The 20,554-nt window shown below is 47.1% G+C and overlaps 2 protein-coding genes across 4 annotated transcripts; both read right to left on the bottom strand.

The window, feature by feature from the left end:
- Positions 1-1,332: 1,332 nt before the first annotated feature.
- LOC143517409 (biotinidase-like) lies at positions 1,333-5,803 on the bottom strand. 3 transcript variants are annotated; one of them, XR_013131938.1, is made up of 4 exons: positions 5,370-5,803; positions 5,143-5,292; positions 2,202-4,868; positions 1,333-1,950 (listed from the first exon to the last, which is right to left on the bottom strand). XR_013131938.1 is itself a non-coding variant. In XM_077009875.1 (3 exons), exons 1-3 carry the CDS (start codon positions 5,586-5,588, stop codon positions 3,624-3,626), a joined length of 1,614 nt encoding a protein of 537 aa, XP_076865990.1. In that variant the 5' UTR covers positions 5,589-5,803; the 3' UTR covers positions 1,333-3,623. The 3 variants fall into 3 exon arrangements, 1 of the variants encoding a protein (XP_076865990.1); XR_013131939.1 differs by having other exon boundaries at positions 2,252-4,868; XM_077009875.1 differs by having other exon boundaries at positions 1,333-4,868.
- Positions 5,804-6,583: 780 nt separating this feature from the next.
- sh3bp5a (SH3-domain binding protein 5a (BTK-associated)) lies at positions 6,584-20,474 on the bottom strand. Its single transcript, XM_077009869.1, has 9 exons — positions 18,816-20,474; positions 17,650-17,712; positions 15,814-15,942; positions 9,716-9,880; positions 9,155-9,285; positions 8,524-8,566; positions 8,036-8,255; positions 7,337-7,663; positions 6,584-7,240 (listed from the first exon to the last, which is right to left on the bottom strand). Exons 1-9 carry the CDS (start codon positions 18,894-18,896, stop codon positions 7,050-7,052), a joined length of 1,350 nt encoding a protein of 449 aa, XP_076865984.1. The 5' UTR covers positions 18,897-20,474; the 3' UTR covers positions 6,584-7,049.
- Between the last annotated feature and the right edge of the window lie 80 nt (positions 20,475-20,554).

Genomic DNA, 20,554 nt, shown 5'->3' with positions numbered 1-20,554 from the left:
TGCCTGTAAGGTCTTGGGTCAGGCAAAACTCAAATGCATCATACATAACTGGTTCCTTTATGTAGGAGAAACCTGATTTTGGCCTGGCCTAACATAATTTTTGCCTTCAGATCTCACTGGAAACATGACACATGGGAGTGGTGCGTACAGGTGAAATGGTTCAGAGGGGCAATATCAGAGGCCTGCTGTATTCCTCTACAGTCTTGGGCCAGGCAAAACTCAAATGCATCATACATAACAGGTTACTCTATGTAGGAGAAACTTGATTTTGGCCTGGCCCAACAACATTTTAGCCCTCAAATCTAAGTGGAAACATGATGCATGCAGTGGTGTGCACAGATGAAATTGTTCAGGTCGATTTCAGAGGCTTCCTGTATACCTTTAAGACATCGGGCCAGGTAAATAATGCATGCATCATACATAACAGGTTCTTATGTGTAAGAGAAACCTGGATTGAGCCTGGCCCGATATCACTTTAGCCCTCAGATCGAACAATTCGTGAATTGCTTTCTTTTGTTTTTCTTTTGTTGAGACAGTGTGCGTTGTGTACCAGTCCAAGGCCATAAGCTAGTACAGTGGTTCCCAAAGTGGGGGGCGCGCCCCCTAGGTGGGGCGTGGAGCTATTGCAGGGGGGGCGCGAAGCTTGGAAGTAAAATGTGTCAATATGGGGGGGGGTGTGTAGGGGGGGTGCAAAAATATTCTCATCTACTAAAGGGGGGCACGGCAGAAAAAGTTTGGGAACCACTGAGCTAGTAGATCTAAAGGGTGCGTCGTAAAGTATTTACTGTGATATAAAGAAGTGAAGTAGTCAGGACCCACCCAAAATTAGATTTTAGCAAGTGTGCTAAACACCCTGTAAACATGTAAAAATAAAAAGTAAAATACAATAAACACCCTGTTTCTCTGGAAGCCTTATGTACGTCACTAGAATTTGGAAAATATATTCTCTCTCCCTTCTCTCATACATATAACATTAGTATAAGATTCCAGGTAAAATTCTATATATATTTACTTTTTATGTGGTGGCAATAAAGAATCCTTTTGCTATACCAGTGTCTGTGTATTTATCTTTGTGCCTGTGAGCAGGATTTAAGAGTCATTAGAAGTAGCAACAGCCCAGTTTCCACACAGCAGTAGCCGCTCACTCAGCATTGGTGGGAAAGTCACGCGTGTACACATCCTTATATCAGTAACCACGGGTGAGACTCAAAACGTGAGGCGTGGTCAGTGGCTTTGATTAGCCAACATCTTGCACTGTTGTAATTGCATTCTCACGGGTGTGTGCTCTTCGAGAGTGAGTTTGGAATAGAAGGGATGACGGTTGGTGTGGCACTTGTTGTAAGCCTATGTTTATTACATAGATAAACAATGGTAACAAACACTGAATATAAATATAGAGCTCTTCACTACTTCAGAGTTCAGAATATAATAACATTTAAATTTATATACAGGAGGTGGACAATTGAACGTTAATACAACACAGCAGCTACAAAAATGAACAAAACAAGCTTATATGTTAATACTGCAAAGGTCAGCAAGTTGGAGCAACACAGGCTGGTAATGTATGTAGATCAGGAAGACACGTCCAGTCACATGCAGACCAATGTCTGCTTGAGTGTCTTTGGGTTGCTTGTTAGAGGAATGCTTGTTTCCTTGAAATGAGGAATCTATGACACTGAGAGTCTCGCGGTAAGGGCGAGTCTGGAAGTGGGACGATGTGCAAGTTTAGAGTGGCCGGGAGCCAATCGGATCCTTCGGTTTAGACGGAGTGGAGCAGCAGGAGAGGAGTCAGGGTGCGAGCCACGGGGACGAGGGCGTCGTCCTCCGCCTCGCTGTCGACCGCGTGTTGGAGGGACAGGCGGTTCACGCCGACCTCCAGTGTGGCGCTCTTAGGAGCGGCCGGCCTCGTAGTGTTCTCTGGCTTGCCCTCTGCACCTTCTGCCCTTTTGCCTAAATGCGGACATGCGCAGAGTGGCGGTTAACAACTAGAGGTGTGCCAAAAAATCGATTCATATATCAAAAATCAATTCTCATTTACTAAGATTCAAAATCGATTTTAAATGTCCCAAAATCGATTCTAAGTCGTGGTGAAGTCTCGCGTTATGTAATTACAAAATTATGCAAGACTTTACGCAGCAGATTCTGGGACACACTCATGTGCAGAAAAATTTCAAAACAAATGGAGGAAAGAGATATTCAACCTGTCCGGTCTTTGTTTAAGGCAAAAATATGGGTTCATTTTGGTTTTTACCGAATGCCGGGGAAGACCGAACTTGACACAGTGTAGCTCGTGTGCAAGGCTTGTGTAACACGGTGAGCACGGGAACGTACACACTGCGTGAAATAATATAGAGAAGGGTGGACCCAAGTGAAATAATATAGAGAAGGGTGGACCCAAGTGCCGGCTCGCAAGATCAAGACGTTTGATACTTGTCAAATGTATTAGCGAGAGGGAAACGCGCACAGCGACCCAGAACGAACAAATAAAACAATGCGGAAGACTCAACGCGCAAAAGAATAGAAACAAAAACCGTGAGGGCACGGAGTAAATAGAAAATACAACGCGTGGAAAATAACACTCAACCGCAGAGAGACGGGAGAAAGAAGCAAAATAACAACAGTAACTAAAAACAGCGCGGATAAATGCAACGCGAAAACGAAACCAAGGACACCAGCAGAAGTAACTGGCAAAAAACGCCGCAGCAAAATAAAACCCTTCCCACAAATAAAGGCAAAATGGATAGGAAGAAATACAGGATTGGGAAAACTTGAGATGGGTCAGGACGCGACGCAGGAGATAGATACTCGAATAAGTAAAGAGAAAGCATAACAGAGAGAGGTGGCAAGAGACCATTAACGAGAAGCAACCACAGAGAAAGCAGGGACCTGGCTGTGTATGGTTCTGCTGGTTTAGTCTGGGACTGACTCTGGTCCCCCTAGCAACGGCTGGGGGAACTGCATCTGAGCCAGCCCTGAGAGCTTGCAAAATGAAGCTAAAGAATTTTGGTAACACAACAAAAAGCATTTTATTTTACCAAAGCACATTATTTTTGTTAATTCAAAGTGAAAGACACTTTATTTTCTGTATTTGTCATTCTGTCTTGCAAAGCAGACTGTAGTAGATCATGCAGATTTGTATAGACTGAAGCAGAATTTTTTATAAATCAAATCGTTTTTTGATTCGAAAATCGTAAGGACTGTTTGGCGAGGTAGGGGCAGGGAATGTCCAGGGGGGCGGAGTTGGAGCTCAGACTGCAGGTGGACTGGGTCTCCGGGTCCTCTTCCGATGTCGCACCATTACAATTCTTCTCCTCGAAGGTCTCGGACATCACAACACACACACGACACACTGTTTGGTCATAATATGATGGGACCGCCTCCATATCTGACACATGACACCACGTGCTACTTCTGGATGGACATTTTCTTTTATTACCCTTTTAATCTGAACATTTTACTATAATTACTAAGCATGACGCAAGCTCTGAAAGTCACTTATTTATTTATTCCATTTGGAATAGGTCCCTGAAACTGACACACTCCATTAGTGATACAGCCCTGTAAGTACTAGGAATCTGGTTTTGTGTATCCGTCTGGATCTGCACGTGGTCACAACTTCAGGGTCAGGTACTGTCCTTCTCATAGACTCTCCCATACAGCACTGCTGTCACCAGCCCGGTGGTCATTCCCTTCCGGGTCATGTAGAATCTGCCTCTGCTCTCCCAGCCGGACCGATCCGGCAGGTACAGGGTCATCCCACTGCCCAAGACGCCGGCATAGATGTGCTTGGTGCTGAAAGTCCCGTCTAGCTGGAAGTCGACCAGCGTCTCGGCGTGGTCAGTCTCTCCTCCGCAGCTCTCCTTATGCTGCCCTGTGCACCTGACCAATGCACACACCTCCAGGTAGTACGTGCCATGGATCACGTGAAGCCCACCGAACGCCCCCAGCACATATAACTCTTCCTCATGGGGCTTTGACCTTCGGAACAGCAGGTGGCAGCAGAACGAGCCGTCGCACACCGTGATATTCCCCTGTCGGCCCTCCAGTAGCACAAAAGTAAAATTATCGTACATCATTGTGGAGGTGAAGGGAGTTGACTCCTCATTTAAGAGCTCTTCGTTGCAGCCAGACTCCTCTTTTAGGCAGTGCTTGGCCTCTGGTTTTCTCTGGGTTGCATCAACTTGGAAGTCATTCAGGAGACATGTCTTGTCCTCCTCTTCCCTGTCTACTGTTTTAGGATGGCCAGAGAAGGGCACCGAGCTCAGGTTTGCCCTCCCTGCTGCACCTCCTGCCACCAGTGGGTCCAGGACCGGCACTTTGCTCACCAGCAGTTTCCCCTGCTCTCCCTCCATGGCGTGATGGTAAACGGTCTCCCGGGGCGTGTAAATCCCACTACCCGTCATGCCCATTTCAGCTGATCGCAAATTGGCCGCCAGCAACGTAACCCCAGTAGAGTAGGAGAAGGAGCGCTGAAACTGCACCGCGGCCAGCAGGGGGAGCTGGTTCATCCAGGCTGTCGGGAACACCAGCTGCCTGATGCCCATGTCCTCCACAAGGGTCACGACTGGCTCTTTGAACAGTATGTCAAAGCAGGTAAACACCCCGAAACGGCCAGCAAATGGAGTGGTGAAGGTGGTGTGCTCGGGCTTCGGAGGTGTGTCAAAGGATGCCTCAAAGTAAAGATTCTGTTTGTGGTATCTGGCTACGAGGGTGCCGTTGTCACTAAAAACAACGTCCGTGTTAAACTGGTACTGTCCATCAGGTGGACAGTGAGGGTCCGTTGCTCGGCTGCAGGCCTGCCGATCTGGCATGTTGGCTACCAGGAAGAGACGATTCTTACGAGCAATGCAGCTCAGTCGATGGAGGACCTGAGAAAATATGTAGAGGGCTTATCAAAGTGAGGGCCTTGAAAGTTATGATTCATTTATTTGAATTGCATACTTCAGACTAAAAGCAATTTATGGAGTTGAAGAACACAAGACCATGAAATCTTCAAGATCTGTAATCTTTAAACATATAATTAGCTATTAGTAGATGATAATCTATGAAAGAGTTGCAGTTAAGCTCCTTTTGTAATATGCACTGATTCTGCACATAGCTAAAAGGGATGCTAATGAGCGTGTGACAGTAGTGATACTGTGCCTCTGTGTTGGTGAATCTCTCGGGATCTGCACATGGGCTCCATGTCACAACTTCAGGGTCGGGCACTGTCTCCAGATAACTAGCTATAGATGCTCTGGTGTAGTTGAATCCATGGATGCCGTCCTCCGGGAAGACTATGATTTGGACACCCTGCAGTGTAAATTAAGGCTCGTTATGTGAGTTTTCTCTCCGGTGTAGAATTGGCTACACTTGTCAGGCGTTATCACCTGTTTAGCAGATATGGCGGCTTGTTCCTCATAAACGTCCAAGTTCTTTTTCATGTGTTCTAGCGCAGCTCGCCTCTCCACCGGCTTCTCAGGTGTTGGGTTCAGGATCACCTTGTGCTCGTACACTGCAGCGATATAAAAAACCTCCTCTGCGCCGCCCAACCGAATCACAAGAAACCATACCGCTAAAATGGCTGCGGTCAGTCCTAAACACGCCATGACACGGCCAGGTAAATAAAGTAAATAAAGCACTTGATCTTGAGCTAGGAGATGTATGTCCTAAACACTTCTATCTAAAATTAGATTGTAGAATCCTACACAGAAAACCCTCCCAATATGAACGTTATGAGCGGAGGTGTTGTGAAGGATTTCCGTCTTTTGCGTGTAGGTCCTCGCGCACCTCGTCGTCACTTGGTAGAGCGCGAGATCATTGGATACGAAGCGCGCGTGTCGTATCCGGGACAACGTTGTCGCTTCGGCACTTTATGAGCAAGAAACCCAAGATGTTTTAAATTCGTAATATTTTCCCCTTAATCATGTTGGTCGTGAAAAAATAAGTGCTTGGTTCCAATACCAATTCGTAAATTGCTGTCTTTTGTTTTGTTGTGACAGTGTGCTGTGTAGCCTACCAGTTCAAGGCCATAAGCTAGTAGATCTAAAGGGTGCGTCGTAAAGTATTTACTGTGATATAAAGAAGTGAAGTAGTCGGGACTCACCCAAAATTAGAGTTTAACAAGTGTGCTAAACACCCTGTAAATAAATAAATAAACACCCTGTTTCTCTGGAAGCCTTATGTACGTCACTAGAATTTGGAAATTATATACTCTCTCCCTTCTCTCATACATATAACACAAGATTCCAGGTAAAATTCTATATATATTTATTTTTTATGTGGTGGCAATAAAGAATCCTTTTGCTATACCAGTATGTGTCTGTGTATTTATCTTTGTGCCTGTGAGCAGGATTTAAGAGTCATTAGAAGTAGCAACAGCCCAGTTTCCACACAGCAGTAGCTGCTCACTCAGCATTGGCAGGACAGTCACGTGTGTACACACGCTCATATCAATAACCACGTGTGAGACTCCGTGTGCAAAACGTGAGGCGTGGTCAGTGGTTTTGATTAGGCCACAGCCAACATCTTGCACTGTTGTAATTGCATTCTCACAAGTGTGTGATATTCGAGTGAGTTTGGAATAAGAAGGGATGACGGTTGGTGTGGCACTTGTTGTAAGCCTATGTTTATTACATAGATAAACAATGGTAACAAACACTGAATATAAATATAGAGCTCTTCACTACTTCAGAGTTCAGAATATAATAACATTTAAGTTTAAATACAGGAGGTGAACAATTGAACGGTAATACAACACAGCAGCTACAAAAATTAACAAAACAAGCTTATATGTTAATACTGCAACGGTCAGCAAGTTGGAGCAACACAGGCTGGTAATGTATGTAGATCAGGAAGACATGGCCATTCACGAGAGCACCAGGTACACGTCCAGTCACATGCAGACCAATGTCTGCTTGAGTGTCTTTGGGTTGCTTGTTAGAGTCGCTGCTGACCCCAGTGAGTGAAATGAGGAATCTATGACACTGAGAGTCTGGCGGTAAGGGCGAGTCTGGAAGTGGGAGGATGTGCAAGTTTAGAGTGTCCGGGGGCCAATCGGATCCTTCGGTTTAGACGGAGTGGAGCAGCAGGAGAGGAGTCGGGGTGCGAGCCACGGGGACGAGGGCGTCGTCCTCCGCCTCGCTGTCGACCGCGTGTTGGAGGGACAGGCGGCTCACGCCGACCTCCAGTGTGGCGCTCTTAGGAGCGGCCGGCCTCGTAGTGTTCTCTGGCTTGCCCTCTGCACCTTCTGCCCTTTCGCCTAAATGCGGACATGCGCAGAGTGGCGGTTAACAACCAGGCCGCATTGTAAGGATGTTGTAGAGGGGTTAGTGGCATTGCGGAGGGCGGTGATCACCTCTCTCTTGGTCGCACTCGGGCGAGGAAGCACCACTGCACTCGCTGCGTGGACCCAGGGTGGCTGAGGCGGGCCCCAGGCCCTCCAGGGAGCCCGGACTTGGTAGCTCCAGGTTGCCAGGGCGGGGTGAGGTAGGTGAGGAGGAGGAGGATGGGAAGGGGCAGGAAGAAGAGAAAAGAGGGTAGGGTAAGGACTGTTTGGCGAGGTAGGGGCAGGGAACGTCCAGGGGGGCGGAGTTGGAGCTCAGACTGCAGGTGGACTGGGTCTCCGGGTCCTCTTCCGATGTCGCACCATTACAATTCTCCTCCTCGAAGGTCTCGGACATCACTACAACACACACACACACACACACACACACACCTGCATCAGAGCTGTTGCGCATCTTTGTGCTCAATTTTAGATGGATGTGTTTGAATACTGACTCAGAAACAAACATTGTTCAGCAAACTGTTCAGTCTCTACTTAGGCACAGAAACACTGTATCATGTAACAGTTCCAGAGAAGGGACGCTTCACCGGGGTGAATATGTGCACGTCAAAGGAACTATTTTGTACCTTCCTCTGATTAAACCCACTGATGTGCAAACACATTGCTCATTTCCACTGATGCCATAGTCACAGAGACTTGGTCACAGTGGAAAAAAACCTTCTACGGATCCCACTGTGTGTAGGTATGTATATGTATGTATAAGCCGCTCACTTGATATGCCGTCCGACTCCATTTTGAAGTTGGCGATGTCATCGCCGGTCGCCACGTCCCTCTCTGCACCCACGCCACAGCCGCGGGGTCCCATGGTGGTGAGACGGCGCCGGGCGTGGATCTCGTCCGAGATGGACTCCAGGGTGCGCAGGGCGGAGCGGTACTCCGCCTTGGCCTCCGTCAGCTTCGCCTGACACTCGTCCACGCGCCTCTTAAGTTGCTGCGGGACGTAGGGAGAGTGACGTGAACAGTGATCCAGAACATTCCACGTGTGCTGTTTCTTCTTGGTTTTGATTAACAGAGGCACACTGTTTCTATTGTGAATGTTTCCTGTTTTTCCCCCTTGCATTCATAACAGGCAAAAGATCAACCTGTCAAACTCTAGACCGACTTTAAGGTTTAATTATTAAACCTTAAATAACAAATATAACCCAAACACACAGAATGACACGACGCAAAAACGGTGAAGAAAAAAAACATTGCCTTACCTCCAGCTGTAGGTAATACTTGGCCTTTAGTTCAAAATATGGCCTGTAGGGGGAGAAGAAGAGATGGTGAGCCAACGGTAACCACAGGCAGGGTGGAGAACTGACTGTCATGGTGACGGAAAAGCTAAGTAAGAACAAAGCTGGGCGGCGCATTCCTGATCTCTGAGGAAAGTTAGCAGGAGAATCCACATCTGGACTCCATCAGCCAAGCCCTGGCGGACCAGCACAACCGGGCCCAGCCTTGACCCGGAGAGGCCCGGAGTGGGGGGCAGGGGGGACTAACAGTGAAAACATTTTCAAGCACTTCCCACAGCCTGCTACACAGCCACTGCCAAGGGCAGGGTGTAGGGAAACTGGGTTTTGCGCTGTGTTAGAGAGGGACGGTGACTGAGCACAGCTGGGGGCCCGAACTGAGCGTTTCATATTCAGAACGGGTGAGAAAAAGAATGTGATGCTGCAGCCATGCTGAATTTCACACAGCTGTGACTGCATTAAACCCAAATGTTCAGTGTGAAAATGTTCAGCATTTTTTTTTACCTTGAAACTATAGTGGGACTAATGTCACCGTGTCACCTAAACCAGACAGAACAAAACACAGAGTTTTTTTTTGCTTTTGTTTATTTTTACGAACCGTGATTTGTTGATGGTGCGTTTGAGTTTCTTCTCCAGCTGCCGCATGTGAGTGACGGCAGTCGTGTACCTGGCCGCCGTCTCCCTGTGATCTAATTCACTGCGGGTCCTGCTCTGCTCCGCCTCCATCACCTGCAAGAGCCAATAGGATCACATGAGCCTTAGAACAAGGTCCTGTATTCCTTGGTAGAGAAGCTTTGTGACGTTTCCATTTTTGGAACTCTAACATTTTCCATGTTAGTCTGCTCTATACATTTACATTTATGGCATTTGGCAGACGCCCTTACATTTTTATCTCATTTTTTATACAAGTGAGCAATTGAGGGTTAAGGGCCTTGCTCAGGGGCACCTCAGTCATGGTCTGGGGATCGAACCTGCGACCCTCCGGTCACAAGACCAGTTCCCTAACCGCTAGGCCATGACTGCCCTCTATAAAATGTAGCTGATTGATCTCACTCAGTCAGTGCTGATGACATGTTAGAAAACAGTTCAAATATATTTTTGGTGCTTGGCGGTTTGCGGAGGGTGATGTGGGGTGGTGTGGGGAGGTGTTCTGTCTCACCCTCTGGGTGGCGTGGTTCAACATCTCCTGCCAGGCTGAGTCGAACTGCCGGCTGTCCTCCTCCAGAAGCCGCTCCTCGGCCAGAGCGATGGTCTCCTTGGCCGCACGCAGGATCTCTATGGCCCTTTGGAACTCCTGTGTGGCTCTCTGAGCTTCAACCTGGGCCTGAGAGAGAGAGAGAGAGAGAGAGAGAGAGTGGGGGAGTGAGTCAGGGAAAGAAACCCAGTTCACACAAAGCTCAGATCTCCACCTCAAATTCCATGTCCTGGAATTTAGCTGTTTTTTTTCCTCTTTGCCTTCAGAACATGGACCAACTTCTGAGCTGAACACTGACTGACTGAGTCCCGGCTCTTAACAAGGTCAGTGTTGACGGTGGCGCAGTGCTGAATCGTTAGACTTTGTTGCATTAAAGACCCACCAATTAGCCCACATCAATTACCACATGACGCAGCACTGCAGTTTGCGTGGGTGGCTTCCTAGCGGCTCGGGATCTGCAGCTCCGTAGTGAGTACTCTACCGAATTATTCAGCGATATCTTCTACTAAAGAATTCTTAAAGAAAACCTGTGGGCACCGGCATTGTGCTCCAGAAAGGCCTTCTCCTGATCAAAGGCTGAGCAGAACTTGGCCCTGCACTCGTGGAAGACGCCCACGCTGCCTCTGATCCAGTCCCCAACCCCCACCACCCCCACCTAGTCCCAACCCCCACCCCCCTTTAGTCCACCAAGGCAAACAAACAAATCCACGGCTGTTAAAGGCTCATTAGCATCATGAGCCAGTGCTCATGGCCGTGTAGCGGCTTACACCGTGAGTCACCCTGGGGATTCCTCTGCCTCGGGCTGACTCGGGAGGACAAGCACTGCCTTGGTTATGGAGAGTGGAGTTCTCTTCTGAGAGACAGAATGCTCCGCCATACCACCGTGGACACGTGAGTCACCATTTTAGATAGGCCCGTCTTCCTGGAGATGGGACAGGACATTCGAGACTGATTGTGGCCTTCGTGATACGATGATACGAGGTGCCGTCAGTCCATGACTCTGGAGGTGGCATGTGAGCTCCTGGACGTTGATTGCAACAAAGACGGCATTTATGGTGCAGATCTAATGTTGTGTGTGAGAGGGGCTATGCACTACGCCACTATCTCAGACCCACATACTGACACACACACACACACACACACACACACACACACACACACACACACGCAGTAGTGGACACTGAGCTTTGTTTCTTTCAGAGTCAAAATGCCTCGAGCGAAGGCGTTATCGAATAATGGTGACCTTCACCGTTCCAGAACAATACATACTAAATGTGTACTAGCCTGTGTCTCACAGCTGTGGTTTGCCTAAAATGGCTGCAGAGAGTAGTGTGTCACACAGCCTCAGTGTGCACGTGTGTGTTAGTGTGCGTACGTGTGAGCGAGTGCATGAAACAGTAGTAGTGTTAGTGAGAAACACTCAGGCTTCCAGCTGCAGTGGTCAGAGAGCGTCTGCATCATGCCGACGGTCTTGGAGCGGTGGGAACACGGGACTGTGAGACCATGTGACCCACGTGACCCACGTGCCCCTGCTTGTCAGACCTCAGGCCAAGTAACACTCACTTCAGCTGTTCTGTGGACGTCAGGTCACACCCCCTGGTCACACCCCCTGGTCACACCCCCTGGCCACAGCGGGTGATTTAACACGATTAAGTAACACCCGAGGATTATCTGAGTCCTTTCTCTCTATCAACACCAGCAACTGCCATCCAGGAAGTAAGCAGGGTTAAATCTGACCTGTATTTACCCAGAAGTATTTACCCCGAGCTACAGTAAGCATGCAGGTTGGTAACACGAGCAAATGACGTGAGCAGGGGTCCTGTCTTGACACGAGGGCCTCCGAGGTCACCGCCAACCAAACACGGTCAAGGGGTGGCCTGAGAAAGACCCCGGCCCCGCCCACCACAGGGCCGGCCTGGGAAACTTCTGAGGTTCAGGATGGTGCAGGATTGCTCCTGACAGCTCCTCAGACCCACTCAGCTTCTCTGATTAAACATTTACTCTCATATGCCTGTTGGTTTTGTTGTTATTTTGTTTGTTTGTTTAGTTTTGGAGAGGAGTAATCTGGTTCCATTTGAAACAGTCCAGCACTCGAAGGTCTCCAGCTCACTGCAGGTTCTTACCTATTTCAAATAGCTTTACTGCAGAGTCAGGAAAAACAGACCCACACACACACACACACACACACACACACACACACATGCGCAGGCCTGATGTATATTTTATGAGGACTGCTGGCTCTGCGCTGGAACGATGCTCAGCAGAACACTGACTTTGCAATCAGGAGGCGCTCCCTCACTCCTGACCTACTAAAGCATCTGACCCATTTCTGCTTGCCCGGGCCACTTCACTTCCCTTCAGCCAGAGAGGAAGGAGGAACACCCCCCTCCAGATAGGCAGCATACTGCTTCATAGCACAACAAAGCACAGGCTGCAGTCGCCAGCCTACCACTCTCATGGAAACCTGCTTCAACTGCAACCATGTCTTTTGCTATATTAATATGTGCTGCAACATTACAGTAACGGGACTGCAGTTTCAGATGAGGAGCGTGTTTAAAGAGCGTAAAGAGTTTAAAGAGCACCTCTCGTGGTTGCTGCCTTTCCCATGTATCATGCACGATGTGCGGGACTCCAGTTTACCCATCGGTAATGATGTGGCATGTCTTCCACACGGCTGGGAAAGGGGTCTCGGCTTCCGGAGGACGCGATTCTCGATAATTTACCTACAACCGACCTCAGGAACACCCACGCGATGAGCTGTGCTGCGTACGAGTCTGGGACAGGAAGTGGCAACTCGTGCAACGTCGTTTCTGGCACATTGATGTGGTGGGTGGGGACAGACCTGCGACCCCAACATGGTCCACATGGCAGAGCGCGCACACACTGAGCAATCGGTGATGTCATTGGTAAGTCTTTGGTTCCAATGCTCGGAAATGAAGTCCAATTAAAAAATCGTTATCTGTACAATCACGTCATCATCGGTAAACACGCTAATGACAAATCATAATGACACAGTGAACACATCCTACAGGCCTACGCGTTCAATAAACAACTATCGCCTCGCACGCCCCGATACCTTTACCCACAGTACCTTGCACGCTCCTGAAGGAAAGGGCCACTCATGTCATGCGAGAGCGTCGCTCAAACTCTGACGCAAAGACCGAGGTGCAGAGGGCAGGGGCGGCTGGAGAAGGCGGGGGCGGCTCTGTCAAGCGTAGTGAGTGACAGCTGCCATGGGTGTGTGTGTGTGTGTGTGTGTGTGTGTGTGGAGAGAGGGAGGGAGGACGCACCCGGTAAAGAGCAGGATACGCGCTAGGCTGGTCATGTGCTGAGTTCCAGCAGGGTGGAAATGAATGCCGCATGGGTCTTAGTCTTTGAGAAGAGGAGACCCGTATTCTGAAGAAGGCCAAGCTTTTTTAGCCGGCATGTCTAAAGTATCATATCTCATAACAACATGTTGACATGCCATGCAACCATAAACATCAGTCTAATGACTGACGTTACTGCCTGTCCCAAGAGGCAGGCCAGTTTGTACCGTACCCAAGGAGACAGGTGCGTCAAACCAGGTTAAATAAAGACTAATGCTATCCCAGTCAGCTTGGGGTGGTGTGTGTGTGTGTGTGGGGGGGGGGGGGGGGGGGGGGTTACAGAGAGAGAGAGAGAGAGAGAGAGAGAGAGAAAGAGAGAGAGAGAGAGAGATCCACATGAGCACTTACCGCCTGAATGTTCACCGGCCAGTTTACAGAAAGTTTGTTTTTTGCCGCCATTTCAAAGGAATTTCTACAGAAGCTCCTATTTCTTCTCCTTTACCCAATTTTCTTTCACTTCATTTGTCTTCTTTCACTATCTTTCACTTCACTACCTTCTCTGCCATTCCCACCTATACACATGAGCTTTCCCCATCAGTCAATGCCGGTCCTTCAGGATTTCGAGGCGTTTCTGATTATTGGACTACATATGGGCACATAGTGCTTATTGTGACAGGCTGGACAGAGGCCAGTGAGATTTGAGCCCCTGCCTGTAAGCCGTATGTCTATCTGTCTCCCTGACCAAGCAGACAGGGAGACAGCCCAGGGACAGAGACAGGCAAACAGGCAGGTGCGTGTCCACGTAGGCGAACATGTGATAGAGGGGGGTCGGTACACAGCAGTCACGAGTCTAGTGTAGTCCAGTGTAATAGGACACACGTGTGTGTGTGTGTGTGTGTGTGTGTGTGTGTGTGTGTGTGTGTGTGTGTCCAGTGTAATAGGACACAAACACACATGCACACTAGGGTTATTAGTTTATCAACAAACAGCTAAGCACATGGTTTTCCTTAAGTGGACACGGGAGCTCGAACCAACTGTCTTTCACATCAGAAACGCACAATTTACACCCAAGTAAACCAAGAGCAAGCACAGTCACAGATTTTCTTTAATAAATGGCAAAAACCAAGTCTATACCTCCAACCCTACAGAAACACTGAGACATGGCTGCACGCATGATGGCAGAACCAGGTTGTGCCTGTATTCACTGCAAACCTGTTCTGTTTGCTTGTGTGTGGACTTGACAGCGCTTCATGAAACTGAATTACTTTGCAAAACCCCCCTCTGCTCTCCTTTGGCGTCAACTGCTGGAGTTGGACCCAAACATGTTCTCTTGACAACCCCTGCTTTTCATGAGGGGAAAAAACCCACTTGGCAGCTAAAGTCACATGACATCTCGAAGACAGCTGCCGTTTATAGGGCGGCTTTCCCACCAGCGTTCGCCCACATCTGATCTCGATTTAAAACGTTAGGAAAAGGTGCTTTACTCCCGTCCACACGTCGGTAACCTCGACGACCGTGGCACTTGCGCCACAAGTCGGTTTCGTTTTCAAACAGATTCTGCGTCTGACTGAAACGCAGCCTGACGTCAGAGAAACTGTCTTATCTAACGAGCTAAACCGCGCGCGCCACCTGACTCTGACAGATTAGACGAAAACGCAATCCGGGCCCCGCCCCTCAGCGCGCGCCTGCGGCGGCACGCACGAACCGCATCCGCTGACACATCTAGAGCAGAGTATGCATCATTCATAAACCAAGGACTGTCAAATGTGAAATTAACAAGTTGGTAATCAGTAATTTTGTACAATTGCCATAATATACAGGAATAAAGACTGCAATACAATCCACAGACAAAACGACCGACTGGCTGTATTACTTCTGAGAGGGATGGAGCGAATAAACCAGCTGCAGTTTATCACAGGACGACGCCTGTGATCAGCAGTAAATCCTGGAGAGAGGCGCTAATTAGCTCCCGCTATATATAGCGCTGCCAGCACACAAATGCACGTCACACTGTGAGGGACTGAGCCGGGGAGGCTTAGGTGGAAAAATAACTTTCTCTGCGTGTGCCCGGAAAAAGGCGATGCGGAGTATGGGTATGGTTCTGGACAACCGTGCGGAGAAGTCTGTTCCCCTAGTGCGCGTTTTCTGCTAACAAAAGAGACTCGTTTAAAAAGACTTAGCTCTGTGTGCCTGCAACACAGTCATCCATTATTGAGCAGGTTATACGAAGACAAGGGACGGAAGTGTTACCTGAGGACGTAAAGTAAATGCAACACAAAGCTTCAATCCCAAGTAACCACATCGGCTACGCTCATACCGCCAGAAATACACCGCATGTGGTGTACATTTGGGTTCAGCTAAAGCTGAATAACTCCACACTATTAGCGTTCAAAGTAGACTCCTTTCACAAAACAACCAGTCATTACGCGCCCGACAAAGCCAGAGCCTTTTCATACTCTGAATAGCTTTTTTTTCTGGCACTACATGGGCTCTCACAGCTGCCAAAACCCAAAGAGGCTCTCTCCTCTTCAAAGCTTGTTGTCCCATTGACCAGGACAACTACGTCATCCGCATTCAAGTACATTGAACAACATTTGTGCTATGCTTCTTGCGTTGTTAACATCAGGAGGGGAAAATAGCTTAAAATACATGTTCCTTCCAAGCGGGGTCTTCAACAGCCACAGAAGAAACATGTCTGGTTAGGGCGGGCAGTCAAGGTGGGAGGGCCCTGATGGTAGGAGGAGTCAGCCTTACCTGTCGAGCTACTTTCCGCGCCTCCCAGTATGGCTTGGCGTCTTCCACTGCTTTGCCGATCTTCTTCACATGCTCATCCAGCTTGAGCGTGGCCTCCACCAGGACAGCGCGGAACTTCTGCCTGGAGTCCTGAGGGCCACAACGTTAGCGGTTAGTCTATGCTGCTCGGGGCATTGGAAAACACTGTCTGCAATGCAGCTTGCCCACGCACCATAAATGAAACCTTCCAGTTTAACTCTTAATGAACTCTGAGTGTTGTTTTAGCGAATAATGTGATCACTGATTTAAGTGATACTTTTCCAAGGTTTACATAAGGGATGGAACTGATAGTGAAGCTGAAGGGAGAGAGAGCACTATGGGCTGGAGTTTGGGGTGGCGTCCATGGGCAGGAGAAGCCAGACCCCCCACCGAAGCTGGCGAGAAGTACAGGAACCAGAGAGGATTTGGGATGGAGGAGCGGAACAAGATTGTCCATGAAGAAAATAAGGTACGTTTGGGAATGTAAATAAAGTGAAATAAGGGATATTCCACAACTCAACTTTGTGCTATGACGCAAATGGCGAAAACCCATTCCAGATCAGTGCACTTTTGTGCACTTTGCTTCAGCAAGCAATGCATGACTCAGAAATTGCACATTTCTGCAGAGTCTGCACGGCTGCCTGTGGTGTGCACTCAGGCTCACCTCTCCCTGATCTCCATTCTTCTCCTTCAGAAGTGCAACGATCTGATCCTCATGCTTTGTGTCTCCCTGAAAAGTGCTCGCAGCAGCTAACTTAATTCAACAGCAGTCAAGTTATCAACGACGACACATTCCGCTTCTCTATTGACAGAAATAAAGCTATTTCGAGAGGAAAGAAACCGGTAAAGCAGCGTCTGCTAGGCTACAGGTTGGCTGGGGGGGACTGCCCCTGTTTGTGCCAGTGTTGTTGGTCTTTGGGAACAGGTTCATCTTGCAGCTCACGCTTGAACCAGTGGCACGTGATTACAGGCTGGACGCTGCAGCCAAGTTGTGCCACCAAGACAAGCGCAGTGACACTGACATCCTCCCAGATGGCATCGTGGCGACCAACCAGATGCCGGATGCGACCCAAGGTTCCTCTGACCTCACACATCCTGACTCTCGTGGATGGCGAAGGCGTTGGTCAGTGGTGATTACGGAAAAGACACATTTCTTATGTAACATTTCCCTTAGATCCACAACTACTAGCTCAGATGCCTTTTGGGGGTACAGCAGAGCTCTATACTGAGCTCTTTTCTACACAAATATATCCATGCAAAGTCTGGACTAAACCACTTTAGACAAGGGATCCAAATGTTAGTAGACACCAGACTGGATCTCACGATTAACTGAAGGAATGTAAACATCAGTTCTGTTTTCCTATAAACTTGACAAGCTTGTTCATCACCACAAATACAGGGAAAAAAATGTTTTCCTGATTTTTGCTTTCATAACCAATTAAAACATCATAAGAGCCTAGTGACCACGTATTTGTCAAAAAATCTAATTCGTCATATATACAAATGTGATTTATTATGAAATAAAAGGTTTAAAAAGTAAGTCATTGTGTGTCAGATTCTCTTGTTTTTGTACAGAACTTGTGACTCTATGCAATGACCACACAGCACCGGATTTCCACACACACAGATAAAATGACTTCCTCTGCTTGGCCAACACAAATCCAGAGGCTGTCAGTCATGCATGAGAAACTTTCCATTGGATGGTGTGGGAAGGGGGAGGGGTGGAGAGCTTTGAGTCTTATGGAATTCTTACCACCACTATTGCAGACGCATCAATGGCATACGCAAAGCATGCAGTGGGGATGTCAGTAGACCTACCTCTAGTTCTGATTCCCATCGGTTTATGTCGTCTGTAGACTGATTCAATTTCTCCAATTCTCCCTGTTGATAAGAGAGAGTGAGTGAGAGAGAGAGAGACAGATAAAGAAAGAGGCAGAGAGAGAAACAGAAATGGTGAATGAGAAAAAAGGGAAAGGAATATCTTTCAGACTATGAGCTCAGTAAGAACATCTGGAAGTCGTTCTGAAAGTAGTGATTATGCCTGTTTCTCATCAACAACAAGCCACTTTCCACACTGCTCTTTTATTTTGTTTAGGATGGCAACAGGCAAAAACACCATTTTGTAAAGGAATGTCACGCTGAGCAGACTGCTGACACATCACAGCACACCTAATGCCAGCTCACACTCTATGTGGCCATACATAACTGGGGAATTCCTGAGGAGTAACGTGTTGAGAAGCTCTCCCAGTAAAACGAGGCAAAGCACACACACACTGTAACCGTGCAGTAACCTCGCCTATGCAGATTCGGAGCAAATTAAGAGGCCAGTCCACATTTTCATCTCTGTCGACATCCATCACACGTCATTCTGCTTTAGGAGGTACTAATTACAGCATCGTTTAACACGGAGAGTGGACAATGTGAAAGAGCCAAGACACAAATAACGTTTACTGAACTCTTTCTAAGTTAAAACATCAGTATTGTTTTAAAATGCTGTACTTGCTTTCTTTGCATTCTCCAAGGTCTAAAAACACGCAAGTCTTTTTTTCTATTTAGAAAATCTCTGCTAATAAGTGACAGTATTTTGTTCGCACTTTGAGAGGAATGCAATGAAATAAATATAAATAGCAAAAGGTGCCTTAAATTGGCCGTGTTCCCTTACTAAAGTAAAGCGGGAACGACACGGGTCTAATGCTAATTAAGTAACTTGTGTCATTGAGAGACTCGGCTGCTGCAAACGGTTCTGACTGTTTTAACCTTCAGCCCGTAGGTCCAGAACCTCTCGGTCAGTCTGACTTACAAACGAGAGCAAGGGAGAACCTGTTGAAGCCCGGCTGGAATATTTGGCTATTTTTATATTACTGAATGAGCCCGAATGTAAATGCAGGCTACATTTACCTTACGGGTCTGAGCCGCTGAGGCTGGAGGAACATGTGGTTGTCTATGTGTAAAGAATCCTTTAACGTTACAATAGGCTACTGTACCTGAATTCTCGGGTCAACTTCTTCGTCTTCGGGAGATTCGAGCTTGCCGTCGTACTTCTTTCCTTTAACTGAATCGTCCATTTTGACATACGACCTAATATGTAACGGTCTTTTTTCTTCGGCGAACAAAGCGATTTTTGTCTACGGATTGAAGTGTGGACGCTCCTCTAACTATACAGGCTACGTTGTCTTCTCTCTGTTAAATCCATGGTCGGCTCCTCAGAACGCGAACGACTCACGAAAAAACAAGATGTTAAAGACAAGAAGACAACATCTTGACACCGGTTATTCGAAGAACTAGCCTCGTTTATAACAAATCGTTCCCCCGAAACGTCGGAGGGAGGAGGGCACCAACGAGTGTAAAGGTTGAGATCTCGCCCGCCCCCTACAGAAGAAGCCCTCCTCACACCCCAAACGCTCAACACGCGGAGCGCTCAGCTTAAACGCGCCCGTGTATTCTCTTACATTTTACCACGTTTGATTTAAATGCTAAATTGTCAATACTGATAGACTGGGGAGACTTGAGAATGAAATAACGCAGTTATTACCATTTTATGTTATACTCTACGTTATAAAAATAAACTAGCTACGTGTGGATCTAAATATAAAACAGCAACTAAAATGGAAAGGTATTAATAAAGTGCTAATGATGATCGGCTTGACTTTATATAAGCAAGTTATCAGTAGCATGTCTCAACACAGCCCGATGAAGTGACAGGTAAAAGTTTTGAACAGTCTATTTCACCTTGTTCAGTACAGATGATTTGGGTTCAAATTAACTAAATGAATATACAACATAATGTCACAATAAATACATAATGTATATACGCAATTAAATGTGATATTAAACTTTTTTTGCTTGATGTTTGCTTTCAGTGACATGAATTAAGCCTTGAAATTAAAATTCACTTTCACCCATCAAGTCTAGGAGGACGACATCTTGCTTATAATAGTTTTCAGTCGATTATTCTTGCCTAGCTCATCATAGCTGTGCCAAAGCTAAATGGCGTTTTTCAAGAATTTATATGAAACACGTTTACTAGTAAGCTGCTCTTTGAGCAGTGCTATGAGGGTCTTACAATTGTGGGCATTTGTCTGGCTAAGACATCTTGAATTGTTGGGATTTATCATGGTCCAGATAATATGCAGGGATAATTAGGCTTAACTAACCTAGCTAACTAATGTTAAACCATGACAACTGTTTTCTAAAATTGGTTTATTCCATAAATCCTATCTAATTCAATAAAGATTAATAAACGACACAACTCTTCACAAAGCAAATGAATATGTTATAAAACCAGAAAGAGCTCAAAGTTACAAAACACAACGGCCTTGCAAATTACTTTGAACAGAAGTAACATTAGAGTTGGGAGTCAGGAGTAATGTTAGAGTTGGGAGTCAAGGTGTATATTCTGGGCAGCTTTTCCTAGCGTTCCAAGCCACTATATCTTCTCAGTGTTTGCTCATCGGCTCAGTGACAACTGCTCTACACTGCATCTGCTATACGTGGGTCTTTCCAAAATACCGAACCAATCACCAACTCTCTGTATATGTTGATAAGTGAAAATAACAGTTTGAATTTCATCTTAATCTGTAGTGTCATCAATTAATTAACTGACTTAACATTTCACGCTTTGTGCCATATTAAATCATATATTTAAACATATAGTTAACGATATATTTAATCTGGACAGAAAGGTCCTCCATAGCTCACCACAGCAGGCCCATCCCGGCTCTCA

This window comes from Brachyhypopomus gauderio, chromosome 6, assembly GCF_052324685.1.
Source record: "Brachyhypopomus gauderio isolate BG-103 chromosome 6, BGAUD_0.2, whole genome shotgun sequence".
Classification (NCBI taxonomy): Eukaryota; Metazoa; Chordata; class Actinopteri; order Gymnotiformes; family Hypopomidae; genus Brachyhypopomus; species Brachyhypopomus gauderio.
This window is presented reverse-complemented; position numbering and strand designations above follow the sequence as displayed.

Bases quoted from the DNA above. Each gene is read 5' to 3' on its own strand.
- sh3bp5a (XM_077009869.1), bottom strand. From the start codon at position 18,896: ATGGACGATTCAGTTAAAGGAAAGAAGTACGACGGCAAGCTCGAATCT. The intron at 8,256-8,523 runs GTAAGGCAATGT...TACGTCCCGCAG, and splicing joins AGTATTACCTACAGCTGGAG to CAACTTAAGAGGCGCGTGGA. The intron at 7,241-7,336 runs GTGATCACCGCC...GTCCGCATTTAG, and splicing joins CGAGTGCGACCAAGAGAGAG to GCGAAAGGGCAGAAGGTGCA.
- LOC143517409 (XM_077009875.1), bottom strand. From the start codon at position 5,588: ATGGCGTGTTTAGGACTGACCGCAGCCATTTTAGCGGTATGGTTTCTT. The intron at 5,293-5,369 runs GTGATAACGCCT...TTTACACTGCAG, and splicing joins CCGCCATATCTGCTAAACAG to GGTGTCCAAATCATAGTCTT. The intron at 4,869-5,142 runs GCACAGTATCAC...ATATTTTCTCAG, and splicing joins AGAGATTCACCAACACAGAG to GTCCTCCATCGACTGAGCTG.